Genomic DNA, 14,847 nt, shown 5'->3' with positions numbered 1-14,847 from the left:
ATGGGTCCAGAGTGGGGCTACAAAGATGATCAGAGGGCTGGAAGACCACCCATACAAGGACAAAGGGACATTTAAAGTCCTTTTCAACCCAAACTATTCTATGATTCTACGATTCTATATCACAGCTAAATGGACACCCACAACAAGAATTTGATGGAAATAATCTAACATGGAATATTAGATACTGCAAGCATTGTAGAAAGGATTTTAATGAACTTCAGTTTCAAGCTATTCCTATATTTCAATATTTAATATATAAAATCATTGAACATTGCAAAAAATACTAGAGAAATGAAGAGACTAAATTCAACGTCAAAATATATTAGTGTTCTTCTTGGAAACATATACAAGATGTTAGTTTTGTGTTGCGAGTGTGCTCTCACTTCCATATCCAGCAAAAAGTGATAGCCTGTTACCCCACAGACAGACTTTCTACCTAATTACATAGATGGAACATTGCCCTTTCTACCTCAAATGCGTTGCATTTCATACCTCATTTACATTTTCATTTCTTATCTTTCAATATTCAAATAATTCCTTAGACCTTACTTTTAAAGTAGGTACCAAGGGAAAAAAAAAAGTCTTTTCAAATTAGTTGCTTTCCTACCTGATTGAGTTTCTTCCAAAGGCTGAGAACGGGAGAAAGCTCAGTAGACCATATTTCTCTGTCAAATTTGCAGCCAGAAGTTACTGACCTGCTCAGGATCCGAAGCTGTGAAATGACCTGAGTGATAAGAATACAAATGCAAGTCTTGAAGAAGGATAAATGCCTTTTAGTACAAAAACGTGATAGCAAATACTCTCCAATTTATCTATGGAATATACTTTTCTGCATACTCAATTACTAGGCATGATCTATTCACAACACAAACAATACTCATATGAATACTCATTTATATCTAAATATAGAACATTTTTAGGCCTCATTCATTTTAAGCCCAAACCAAACAAATAAATAAACCCTTATTTATCTTATCAGACTCATTGTGTTTCTTCGACTATAATTTAAAAACTAATGAGGTGTATAATTAATTAAAAAGCTTCTTTCCCACAAAATCTACAGACAAAACTCAAGCTCTGCCTTTAACTAGGTGCCATCTGTAATTAAGAAAAGAGAAACAAAAACATCAGAGTATGTTACTAAATACATATAACACCTATCACACATCAAAACTCCAAGACAGTTATATTTAATTCATTCTGATTTCCGACAGTTCTCTTACTTATTTAGATATTTATGCTACCTCACATTTTTAAAAGCATGTTTATCAGTTGAAAGCAAGCAAGCAATTAAAAGAATAACTGCAAAATTTTCAGAAGGAAGGGGAGTTTCCAGCTCATTGGGTCCAACTGCATATTATTGTTGGCATCCCTGGTAATTCCAAACTGATCAAATACACATATAAAGTTATAAAGAAAGAATACTAGGGCTTTTTACAAAGGCTTGTAGTGATAGGACTAGGGGCAATGGGTACAAAATAGAGAGGGGCAGATTTAGACTAGACATTAAGAAGAACTTCTTCACAATGAGAGTGGTGAGGCACTGGAACAGGTTTCCCAGGAAAGCCATGGCTGCTCCATCCCTGGAGGTGTTCAAGGCCAGGTTGGATATCTGATCTAGTGAGAGGTGTTCCTGCCCATGGCAGAGGGGTTGGATCTATATGATCTTCAAGGTCCCTTCCAACCCAAACCATTCTATGATTCTATGATTCTACTGAAATGCAAATCCTTCAGTGATATTGCAGTCTGTCTCTTAAACATGTTAGAGAACAACTTACTAATTCTCTCCTATTTTACTTTACTTCAAAGAATTAAACTTGAAAATAAAGAAAATGTATTAGTTCTGAACTCTAATTGTTAAACAGAATGAGGCAGAAAGCCAAGATGTTTCTGCTGGGTTCTGACTGATTTTCTATTCTCGAAAGATGTGCAATGATGCGATGTTTTGGTTTCTTTTATTTATCATTTTCTTTGGCTGAACAAAACAGCAGCTTCTTATTTATCAGCTTTGCTATGAACTATGAAGCACTACAAGTTGACAGTACACTGAAACATTATTTTAACCTCTATAAAACTTACTATAATTTTATTCTTATATTAAATACGTTACAAGACATTAAAAAAGATAAATATACATAAATTATAAATGTATAAAATATATCCATATAACACATAAACCTATATTTGGAAAAAACAAGTTTAAAAATACTTTTAATAAGCTAAAATATTATTCTTTTTCATGAAAAGCTCATTTCTTAATATAATGTTAACTCTGAAAACAACTTTTTTAGTTTCCGCAGAAATTACAACATAATCTGATGTCCTAGAGAATTATGTGTACTCTGTGATTCCAGATCGCAGAAATGATGAAAACAGGATTTTTATTTATCTGTTAGATTTAAAGAATTAAAACCGAAATCAAATCAAGTGCAAAAAAATACTATTAGTTGGTGGAATTCCAAGTCTTATTATAATAAAGTTCTTCAGTTGCAACTCTGCAACTTGGTTTGCCCAAAGGAACTACATGCATACCTAATGAATATCTGAAGAATCACCTTTCTGTACTAAACTCTTACTTTTGCCTAGTCCGAGTCAAACTGCCAGAAAGGAAAGCAAGGAGAACTTTCAGTCAAGGCAAAGGAGCAGCTGGAGTGAACAGAGCTGTGCCTAGGAACACTTTAGGAGCCAGCTGTCTAGTTCTCCAGCCCCTTCAGCAGCTTCTTTGCCCTTCTCTGGACGTGCTCCAGGACCTCAGGACCTCAATGTCTTTCTTGGAGTGAAAACTGAACATAGTATCTGAGGTGCAGCCCACAAGTGTTGAGTCCAGGGGCACAATCACTTCCCTGGTCCTGCTGGCTACGCTGTTTCTGACACAGGCCAAGATGTCAACGACTTTCTTGGCCACCTTGGGCCACTGCAGGCTCATATTCAGTCAGATGTCAACCAACAGCCTAGGTCCATCTCTGACAGAAAGTTTCCAGCCACTCTCCTCCAAGCCTGCAGCGCTGCATGGGGTTGTTGCGTCCCAAGTGCAGGAGTAGTCACTTGGACTTGTTGAACTTCATCCCGCTGGTCTCAGCCCATCGACCCAGCCTGTTCAGATCCCTTTTGTAAAGCCTCCTTACCCACAAGTAGATCAACGCTTCCGCCCAGCTTAGTGTCATCCATGAACTTACTAAGGATACACTCAATCCCCTCCTCCAGATCATTGATAAAGATACTGAACAGAACTGGACCCAGCACTGAGCCCTGAGGAACGCCACTCATGAGAGGCATCCAACTGGATTTAGCTCTATTCACCATGCCTACAGCTTTAAGAAGTCCAACCATCGCAGGCTTTCATACTCATGGTTGACTTCAATCATGACAGTATGTGCCATGAGACCAATACAACATGGTTTGTTGAAGAAAATTTCTTTATGCAAGCAATCAAGTAGCCAACCAGGGGAGATGCTCTACTGAAGCTATTGCTAATAAACAATGAAGAACTGGTAGGAGATGTGAAGGGTAAGGGCAGCCTTGGCTGCACCAAGCATGAGATTGTGGAGTTTAAAATCTGGAGAGAAGAGAGGAAGGAAAATAGTAGAATCACAACCCTGGACCTCAACAGAGCAGATTTTAGCTTAGTTAGGATCTTCTTAGCAGGATCCAACAGGCAGCTGCCTTGGAGGGCAAAGAGGGCCATGAAGGTTGGCTAACCTTCAAGAACAAATTCCTCAAACACAAGAACAGTGCTTTTGATGTGTGGGAAGCAAGCATGATAAGGAAACCAAAGATCAAACATGGCAGAAGATCAACACGGACGAAAAGGAAGCTGGTGAACTCAAAAGTAAAAAGACAATCCACACAAGATGGGAGCAGGAACGGACTACCCAGCAGGCTATACAGACAATATAACAGTGTTAAGATGGAGTGAGGAAAGCCAAATCTCAGCAGGGCTTGAAACTAGCAATGGATGTGATGGCCTAGAAGAAGGGCCTCTGCAAGTATTCCGGTAGCTAAAGGGTTGAAAAGAAAATACAAGCCACAGCTTGGTATGGCTTCTATCATGGAAAATACCATTTCACCCTCTCATTCACATAACTTAATTTTAAACGTTAATATTTCCTTTTGTGCTCCAGCTATTGTTTATAGAAGAAAAGATCTTTGTTTAAATTGGCAAAAAATTATATTCTCTGATGAATGTTTTGATCATAGTATCTTTAACACCCCTGTTATTCTACCTCCTTTTCACTCTGCGCACATGCAAACATTCTGACAAGCAATACAGACAATAAACACACATTTGTGCCTTGCAGATACCACTCGTTTAGCTATAGTTCTAGCTCTTATAATTTGTTTTTGGATAGTTGCCTGCCATCATTTGCAAAGAAATAAAACATTTATATCAAATATACTTTAACTGGTATTTCAGTCTGAAGTACCTCACATAAACTTGCATATTTATACTATAAAGCTGCAAAAAGTTTCTATGATTGTTTTGCGAATATGAGGGACTGAAAATATTAAGTATTGTATTATTCTTTTTCAAATGCCTTCATAGGTATAAACACTTAGCTTCACATAGCTGAGATAAATTAGAGAAGCAGAGACTGCAAGATCAAGTAATTAAAGTATTTTTTAGCTCTAATGTTTAGGGTTAGCTGTCTATTTCTAATTTTCTGATTACAGAATTTGTCAACATAATTTAAATAGGAAATACACTGTCTATCCATTATTTCAATCTTTGTTCTTCAGTGCACCTATATGTGTTCGGACTTTGTATATTTTATCAAAGTAGCTTAAAAATATTGGGATGTGATTATCAAAAGCTAAGCACTAAAATTAAATGCATTGAATAAAAAAGAAATCTAGTTTTAAATCTCAGTGTTCTGGAGTACTATAGCATCTTTATCAAACATTCATGGAAATCTTTTAATTCCTCCCAGTTCATACCATTTCTTCTCTGAAGTATAACAGGTATGATGGTAGAACTGTAGAATCATAGAAGGGTTTGGGTTGGAAGTGAACTCAAAGATCATTCAGTTCCAACGCCCCTGCCATGGGCAGGGACATCCCATCAGACCAGGTTGCTCAAGGCTTCATCCAACCTGGCCTTCAAAATCTCCAGGGAGAGGACAGCCACAAACTTTCCTGGGCAACCTGTGCCAGTGTCTCACCACCCTCATAGTGAAGAATTTCTTCCTAAAGGCTAATCTAAATCTTGTCCTTTTCAATTTAAAGCTATCCCCCTCATCCTATCACTACAGGCCCTGTAAAAAGTCCCTCCCCAGCTTTCTTGTAGGATCCCTTTAGGTACTGGAAGCTGCTCTAAGGTCTCCCTCCACAGCCTTCTCTTCTCCAGGTTGAACAACTCCAACTCTCTGAGCCTGTCCTGACAGCATAATTTAACTACTACCGTTTCCAAGACAGCAAACTGTTCCCACTTACTGTAATTTGTTTAAATTAATGGATAGGGTTGAATCTTTATATAGTGGTGGCCTGAATACTTTTGGAAAATTTTAGCCTACAATAGTCATCCACCATTAAGAAATAGAGGAAAAAAACTTTGATCATGTCAAAATACTCATGGCGACCTCATCTTTCAATGGCTTCAACATTCCAAACGTCGGCTAAAGGACTGATAATTTGATGGACATTGCTTTGTGTGCCATTTTTTACTTCCATGAAATCTGCCCAAATTTATGAAAGAACTAGAGATTGTATAATAATAACTCATATTACTGCACAAGTATGACACCAAGTTTGGGTTTAGAACCTGAATGGCATAAGCATTTTATTCTTACAAATCACAGTGAAGTTTCTTACAGTGCTGACCAGTCTAAACTACTTCAAATCAGCCAAAGCCTGAGTAAAGGTTTACTGAGTAGGCTAAAATCATAGAATCATAGAATAGTTTGGGTTGGAAGGGACCTTTAAGATCATGCAGCTCCAACCTCCCTACCATGGGCAGGTAGGCCAGGCTGCCCAACGCCCCATCCAACCTGGCCTTGAACACCTCCAGGGATGGAGGTATGTCCTGTAAAAATAAGAGAGTCAAACAGATGGATTGGGACAAATAACTTGTTAAGGCTGGGAATGACGTGAATAAAATACTGAGTGGGATGCGTTTCCTTATTCAAATTATCATGGGTATCATACATTTTCCCAGGTTATGTGATATGTTTTCTGTTATTCCACAGACTGTCTTCACCTCCAGGCAAGAGAAACAAGTTTGGTGTTGGATGGGAAACTGGCTTTAAAAGAAAGAGAAGTATCAGGAATACATTCCTGGGGGCCACAGGAAAGACAAAAAAGACTCTATAAAGCGGCAGGCCATGAATGAGAACACAGATTGGATGAGTACTAGAGACCTTGATTCAAATGACAAAGGGAATATGATTAGGAATCTGTATTTAAGGAGACAAAACAACTCTTGGGTTGAGAGCAGGCATTGCACATCATCACTTAAATCAAGCTTAAAACAACACAAGCACAAATTCACCCCATCTAACCTTAGGCATTTACTTAACGCTTACTTAAAAGTTACTTAAATTACAAAGATTAACACCTTAGCCTCATTACATAATCAACAGACAGATGTTCAGTGGGCTAATTTGTCATTTGTAAGGCACTCCTACTGAGTACACAGGAAAACTAAGTTACTTACATAGGTATCTCAGATATATGGGGCTATGTCCTAGAAACTGGAATGAGGTATTTCATTTCCTGGAAATCTAACTTTAAAATTCAAGAAGAATTCAGCTTCTCTGACTGCACTTTATATATGTTATCATCAGGTCAACAGTAACTGCAGAGGACCTTCAGTACCTGACGGGGCTACAAGAAAGCTACAAGAAGGGGCTACAAGGCGTTCAAAACCAGGTTGGATGGGGCCTTGGGCAGCCTGATCTAGTGGGAGGTGTCCCTGCTCATGGCAGGGGGATTAGAACTGGATGATCTTTAAGGTCCCTTCCAACCCAAACTATTCCATGTTTCTATGATTTTGAATAACTGTAAGAGGGAAAAAATCTACTGCAAAGCAGAAAAACAGCACTATCACTGACAATGTGAAAGGGATGTAAAGAACGGCAATCAAAATACAAAAGCAATCCGCAATAATGGTCTGTTTAAAGAGGGGTGAGAAGATTATTCAGAACCATGAGTCTTTGTAGAAGCTGCATGGTTTAACTAAGGTCAACTAATCATAACAGTATTTGAACAAAAAAATTTAGTTGGGTAATTTATTTGGGAACAGTGCATCTAATAACTTTGCAAAACATAGAGGAGCTGCTACTGAATATGTTCTCCATTCATAGTGGGAAATTTATAAACTGAATGGGGGTTTTTGTGTTGTCAGCAGAGAAAAAAATAAATTGCATACATTAATAAAGGTGGAGTAGCCAAATTTAAAAAGTCAATATACATTTACCTAACTATTAAATTAATTGTGCATCTCAGCTTTTTAATCTTTTGCACATTTTATGGGTTTCTGTGGATATAAGCTGCTACAATATTGACCAACACATTATAGTAAAACCTCCACACATTTAGAGAAATTGAGAGAGATAATGAACAGAATGGAAAGCAATAAAGACAAACAGTGCTTCCAGAAGGCTTCATATGGAACTACTAGAAAGTAATGTTTGACTTGAAAATTAGAATAAAAATGCACCCAAGAATAAAAATGCACCCAAAAATAAAAACAAAGGAATTTCAAGATTTTATCTTTTCCTTCCCTGGAACTTAGATGAAAAACAGATTTCTAGGAACACAAAACCTACTTCTATTCTTTACTCATGCACAACATGAGGAAAAAGCCTTGCCTTCAGTAAGTTACAGCTACTATAAAACTGCTACTCACAAATACAACAGATCATAGGATCATAGAATGGTTTGGGTTGGAAAAGAACTTAAAGATCATCCAGTTCCAACCGCCCTGCCATAAGCAGGGACATGTCCCACCAGACCAGGCTGCTCATGGCTCCATCCAACCTGGCCTTCTACACCTCCAGGATGGAGCAGCCACAATTTCCCTGGGCAACCTGTGCCAGTGTCTCATCACCCCCATGGTGAAGAAATTCCTCCTTCTGTCTAGTCTAAATCTGCCCCTCTCCAGTTTATACCCATTCCCCCACGTCCTATCACTACAAGCCTTTGTGAAAAGTCCCTCCCTAAATATAAGATATAAGCTTGTGTTTACGATATACGCTTTTTATTTATTCCATAAGCAATCTACCCTACAAGTCATACAAGACCAGGTTGGATGGGGTCTTGGGCAGCCTGTTCTAGCAGGAGGTATCCCTGCCCATGTCAGGGGGGTTGGAACTGGATGATCTTTAAGGTCCCTTCCAACCCAAACTATTCTATGATTCTATAATTCATACAACAAAATAAGATTTTACACAGAGTATTACAATATGAAAAAGAGGAAAGTAATAAAGTCAAAAATACATTGTGAAATTCTGTCTCACTGCATTAAAAAAAAGAAAAAAATCTAGGATCAATCATTTCTGAACTAAATATTACTGTTCTAAGAATACAAACCAGAAAAGATTTGCTAGTCAGATAACTGCTGCTTTATCAAGACTATAGAATGCATAAAAAGATTTTTATTTTTGTACAAAAAGCTAACAAACTCCTCTCAGTAAATTTACAGACGATGCTATAGCAGGTGCTCTACTGCCATCTACCAGTTTTAAAAGGATGTAGTCGTAACATAAACCACTTCTCTGTTTCATGTCTCTGAACAACACAATATATCCCTTTCCACAGCTGTTCAAGGAGATATTTCTGGTTTTATAAGACTTCACAGCTCAAACTAAAATACAAAGTTATAACATAGTCACTTCAGTAAATATCGGGAAAGTAGTATCTTGGTGCAATGCAACTATGTCTTTATTGTGTTAAGAAAAGAAAGGGCTTTCAGTTCACACATCCCTTCTGACAGAGCTACATGCTTCCATACTGTTCCTTGTAGTTCGGCTGCAGTTACTGACATGGCTGTGAAAGTAATCTAAGAGAGAGCTACCAAAGAAATCTCTCTGCAAGAACAGGGTCCATGGAGGTTGTTAAGACAAGGGAACTTTGACGGTATTCACAACCAGCTTGGGGTTTTTCAGCCTGAAGAAGAGAAGGCTCCGAGGAGACCTTAGAGCAGCCTTCCAGTACCTGAAGGGGGCTACAAGAAAGCTGGAGAGGGACTTTTTACAAGAGCATGGAGTGACAGGACAAGGGGGAAGGGCTTTAAATTGGAAGGGGGAAGATTTAGATTAGACATAAGGAAGAAATTCTTCACAATGAGGGTGGTGAGGCACTGGCACAGGTTAGGTATTGTAGAATGACCTTCCAATACATGAAGGGGCTACAAGAAAGCTGGGGAGGGACTGTTTACAAGGGCTTGTAGTGATAGGACGAGGGGCAATGGGTATAAACTGGAGAGGGGCAGATTTAGACTAGCTATAAGGAGGGATTTCTTAATGGTGAGAGTGTTGAGGCACTGGCACAGGTTGCCCAGGGAAGTTGTGGCTGCCCCATCCCTGGAGGTGGTTCAAGGCCAGGTTGGATGGGACCTTGGGCAGCCTGATCTAGTGGGACGTGTCGCTGCCCATGGCAGGGGGGTTGGAACTGGGTGATCTTTAAGGTCTCTTCCAATCCAAACTATTCTATGCTTCTATGATTCCATGATTCTATGATTCTAAGTATATGCTCATTACAGCAAAATGATTTATGTACATCCTGACATGTAACATATGTCAGATGCAGCAATAACATAACAAGCTCAAGAATAATTTCAATGGCATGCTTTGCAATACTTTTACCCATATTACCCTACGTGGCATGATTAGTATTATGGAGGAGAAGAAGGTATAAAATTATGCACCAGTGCTCAGCCTTGTTGAGCTAAATTTTGAAAGAGGAAACTTAGTCTGCTGGCAAATACACAAGAAGCTACAGCTACCATTACATTACAAATGCACCTTTTTAACTTTCAACATCTCAAGTTGCACCAGGGGAGGTTCAGATTAGACATCAAGAAAAATTTCTTCACTGAAAGAGTTGAGTCTCCATCCCTGGAGGTATTTAAAAGATGGGTGGGTGACATGCTCAGCGATATGGTTTAGTAGTGGACAGGTACGGTTGGACTTGATGATCTCAAAGGTCTTTTCCAACCAAACAATTCTATGATTCTGTGCTCTGTTGCTGTAAAACACAGCACTGGAACTGTAGTACATTCATATATCCGACTACAGTCCTAGGAAGACATTTAATCTAAGTAAACTAGATATGCAAGGAACGGTGGGAGGCGGCACATAATCAGCCAGTGACTTACTGAAAATAAGAGTGGGTTGTCAACTAAGTTAAAAAAAATACAAAACAAACAAGGATAAAATGCTGGTTTACTAAAGTCAATGAGATCACTGCAATTACATTTAATGAGGAAAAATTCAACTCACGTTTCCTGACACTGGTTCTTACCTTGTTTGCCTTACTAGATTGCCATCCACTGTTTTCCATTATTAGCTTACTATTAACTCCACAAGCATTCATCACAAAATATAAAACAGCTATAAAAAGATAATTGTTTTTTTTTTACAAAATTTTTAACTTTCAATCAGACATAGGAATAACAGTAATTTTTTTAACTGAGTACTATATTTAGCAGCTCCTCTAAGGTAGGATGAGCTATTCCTTTTGACTTCGAATGGATTTAATTTAGGAATTTGCTGTTTCACTTTAAACAATCAAATCTATAAAAAGAATGCGTTCAGGGTGTGTTTTCTGCGCTAGTATGATTTTTGTGAAGTATACAGTTGGGCAACATGCTTTTTTGCCTGATTTTATAAACATGGCTTTGTTTAGACATCTTAATTTACTGAAGTCATCTTGATGTAATGTGGGGATATTATTTCTGCATGCTGAGTTTCTGCTAGAATACACCCTTTTTCAAATATTTTCAAAGGATTCAGCTCCCATTCATGATGAGTATGAAATGTCTCAGTGTGAGGACATGAAAATAAGTATGAATGCAGACACAGGTCATTTCTACACACTTCTAAATACTCTCTATACCAATGTGCATTCTAATGCTGTACAGATCCAAATTGATATTCATAGCAGTGATCTGTAAAGATGGGATTTCCACTGAGTAGAAGAAATAAAACACACAGGCTTTCTGTTATGCCAAAGTACTGCATCAACAATTTTTTCATGGGAATTATATCTTAAAAACCTCGAGTAAAATTCATGGGGGACTTGCCAGCTTATAAAATTTTAACCCAAATTAAGAGTTAGCTTTAAGTCACAGAAGCCCTTTTAATATACCATTATTTGTAACTATACAGGTTTATATTTCAAAATCACATAATCATAGGATGGTTTGGGTTGGAAGGAACCTTAACCATCACCCAGTTCCAACCCCCCTGCCATGGGCAGGGACATGTCCCACTGGATCAGGCTGCTGAAGGCCCCATCCAACCTGGCCTTCAACACTTCCAGGGATCAGGTAGCCACAGCTTCCCTGGTCAGTGTCTCATCACCTCAGCATGAAGAAGTTCTTCCTAATGGAAGTTATGACAATTTCCTTTCACCTCTTAAAGGCTCATTAAAGTGTTCATTATACAATTTTTAGAAATGCTGTTGATATTACAGAGCTTGATCCCAAGTTCAATGGAAAGAAATTGGAACCCAGTTATTTTCAAGTTACAAGTATTCACAGCTCAACACTTCTAACTGGTATATAAACTCTACAATCAAACAATTTTATACTATTTCATTGAAAAACTGGTAAGAAGCTACAGTCTGTGGGCTCAGCAATCTGAAGCTCAAAGGATTGTTTTACATTTGTGGTGCCCTTAAACACTTTGAGGATGTGGTGGATGCCTGGTGCCATCATTTGCTCCATCACTCCTCAGCCGGACAGAGACGGCAGAAAATATAACGAAAAGTTCATGGGTTTAGATAAGGACACGGAGATCACTCAGCATTAACTATCATGGGTAAACCAGACGATGTCAGGAAATGAATTTACTTTCAACCTTGTTGTTTCAGTCTGTAAAAATTCTCTTTATCACATATGATAAATGTTATTTTGACTAAGATGCTTTATGTATGGTTCTATTAAAAATCATAATAAAAAATCGAATTGGTTCATAGGAATTAATAAAAGAACAGAAATGTGATCCCAAGAAAAAGAGACCAATATACTGGAACCAAAAGCCCACACTCACCCACAGGAAACCTAAAGTAAAACTTGACATACTCTGACTGCTCTAATCATTGGCTATAAGAGAAACTGGGAGACTAAAACACCCGTCTAGAGGCCAGCATGCAGGCAAAAATACAATTTTTATCGGATCAGAAGAAAGGAGCACAACTGCAACTGAGTGGTGAGGAGTTCTGCTGAGCTTGAGGAAACTTGAGCTGCAGCCATACAGAAAACCTCTACCTGATGTAACACAGACAGGATAGGATGAGCTATGCTGACTGCTGCAGCTGCACTGTCAGCTGAGCTCTTTGCTATTTTAACTGCACTGTTCTGCAGGGAGATCGTAGCAAGAGATGTGAGATTATTCCTCACCATATTCGACTGAAGAGATGTTGTGTCAAAGGCTTGTTGGAACAGTAGGTAAGGCAGAACCAAAGACCCACAGTGAATTCTAGAAATCCAGCCTCTAAAAATTTACCCAGCACTATCTACATAAAGCAAAGACGAAACCCAGACAAACTGTATGTCATGTTGCTGAAAAGATCAGGTCTATTTAAGCCAAATCTTTTCCTACATACAAAATGGTTCTTCCTAGTACACATAGAGTATTAATTTTCTCTGAATTACACTGCAGACCGTCATAAGACATAATTTCTAACAATGCATTTAATAATTACCAACATTAAAATAATACAGCTAGCAATGTGTAGCTCTTAAATTAGAACTGCAAAGATACTGAAAAAAGACTATTTCTTTTTAGTGCCGTTTTAGGTTTACCTAAACATTAGCGATGCAGTAGGTTACAGAAGAGATCTCTGCATGACTGCAAAACACTGCACTGTGCTGCAGCAAATTTCCACTACAGCCAAATGCATTGCTGCAGCAATACAAACTACCTGAAAAATAAATATTCATAGAAAGTATATATGAAAATCTACATTTCCATTATCTAAGTTTTCCACCTTGTACATTAAAACCATTTCAAATAATGAGATCAGATTTCTTGTAATAATTACGTTAGTTTAGCTTCATGGTTAATAGATTAGATCATAGTATTGCCTGTTTTAACAATTATTTTCAAAGATTTTGAACTGGTAAAAGATTGCTAATTAGAATTTACTTCAATTCAATATATATCTGAAAGATTTATTTAAAGCCCTGAGGCTAAACATATGACTAAGGTCAAAACTGCTCTCAGTTGATTTAAACAAGCAACTCGTTAAAAGTATACGTGTTGCAAAAAAACCCTCCTTCCCTAATCCTGAGTTCAGTGGTTTAGGCAACGCAATTCTAAGAATCTCTGCATAAATAAGATGCTGTTAGTGAAAATACAGGCTGAGAAATTATAATGGCTAGTAGATGAGAGCAGCCTTGCACAGAAGGATTCGGGGCATTGATGAGCCGACATGAGCCGGCAATGTGCACTCGCAGCCCAGAAGGTCAACTGTGTCCTGGGCTGCATCAAAAGAAGCATGGCCAGCAGGGCGAGGGAGGGGATTCTGCCCCTCTATTCCTCTTTTGTGAGACCTCATCCGGGGTATTGTGTCCAGTTCTGGAATCCTCAACATAAGAAGGATATGGAGCTGTTGGAATGGGTCCAGAGGAGGGTCATAAAGATGATGCGAGGGCTGGAGCACCTCTGCTATGAGGACAGGCTGAGAGAGCTGAGGTTGTTCAGCCTGGAGAGGAGAAGGCCCCCGCAAGCCCTTAGAATAGCTTACAGTACCTGAAGGGGGCCCAAGAAAGCTGGGGAGGGACTTCTTACCCTTGCATGGAGTGATAGGACAAGGGAGAATTGCTTGAAATTGGAAAGGGGAAGATTTAGATTAGACATTAGGAAGAAACTGAGGGTGTCGAGGCACTGGCACAGGTTGCCCAGGGCCGTTGTGGCTGCCCCATCCCTGAAGGTGTTGAAGGCCAGGTTGGATGGGGCCTTGGGCAGCCTGACCTAGTGGGAGCTGTTGGAACCATTGTATGATTCTATAAGAAACTATATGGAATAGAAGACAGAAATTACAAGAGAATATACCATCTAGCCCATAATCAGTGAAATAGTGGACACAATATCGTCACCCTTCTGGTCCTCATGACACAGTGACTGAACCAAGAGCAACTTATTTCTTACGACCTTATTCATTGAGCTTTTTTCTGCTTTAGCTTGGTAAGGGATTTACAAGGCACACTCCTTTTAGAAGACAATCATTTAATTTGTGATTGAGAACCATGTGATCACCTATGGATCTAAGACAGCTGCCAAACTGTCAGAAAATGAATGGGAGTAGGATTCATAACTAGGTAGAAACATAATTTAAGAAAAATCTCCCGTTTCTGTTATTTAAATTGGCTAAGACCTAAAGAGGTACCACAAATTACTATTGGAAGGACGAGGAAATCTCTCATGTGACAAAGAAGCATCTCACAGAATTTTAAGCAGAAGTCTCAAGATTATAACGCATAGTTTATACATTAAAATCAATGTTATAACAGACCAGTTCAATAGAGACTGAACCTGCATGTAAATGCATTCATTACCCATTTCCCTTCTCAATGGAATTCTATCTGAATGAATCTATCCTGATTTCACAGGGGGTTAAAAAAGGGCTCATTTTCAAATACTAGCATTTTTAACAGCTGCAGTTCTTAACAGGTTAGGTCAGCAT

The 14,847-nt window shown here is 38.6% G+C and overlaps 1 protein-coding gene across 1 annotated transcript in view; it reads right to left on the bottom strand.

The window, feature by feature from the left end:
• Positions 1-14,847, bottom strand: part of DYNC2H1 (dynein cytoplasmic 2 heavy chain 1) — a 170,036-nt gene that overhangs the window by 30,891 nt on the left and 124,298 nt on the right. Inside the window, exon 83 of the mRNA XM_054088995.1 lies at positions 608-724. Coding sequence (XP_053944970.1) covers positions 608-724 — 117 coding nt within the window. The remainder of the gene's footprint in view (positions 1-607; positions 725-14,847) is intronic.

The sequence above is a fragment of the Cuculus canorus genome, chromosome 1, assembly GCF_017976375.1.
Source record: "Cuculus canorus isolate bCucCan1 chromosome 1, bCucCan1.pri, whole genome shotgun sequence".
In the NCBI taxonomy this organism is placed as follows: domain Eukaryota; kingdom Metazoa; phylum Chordata; class Aves; order Cuculiformes; family Cuculidae; genus Cuculus; species Cuculus canorus.
This window is presented reverse-complemented; position numbering and strand designations above follow the sequence as displayed.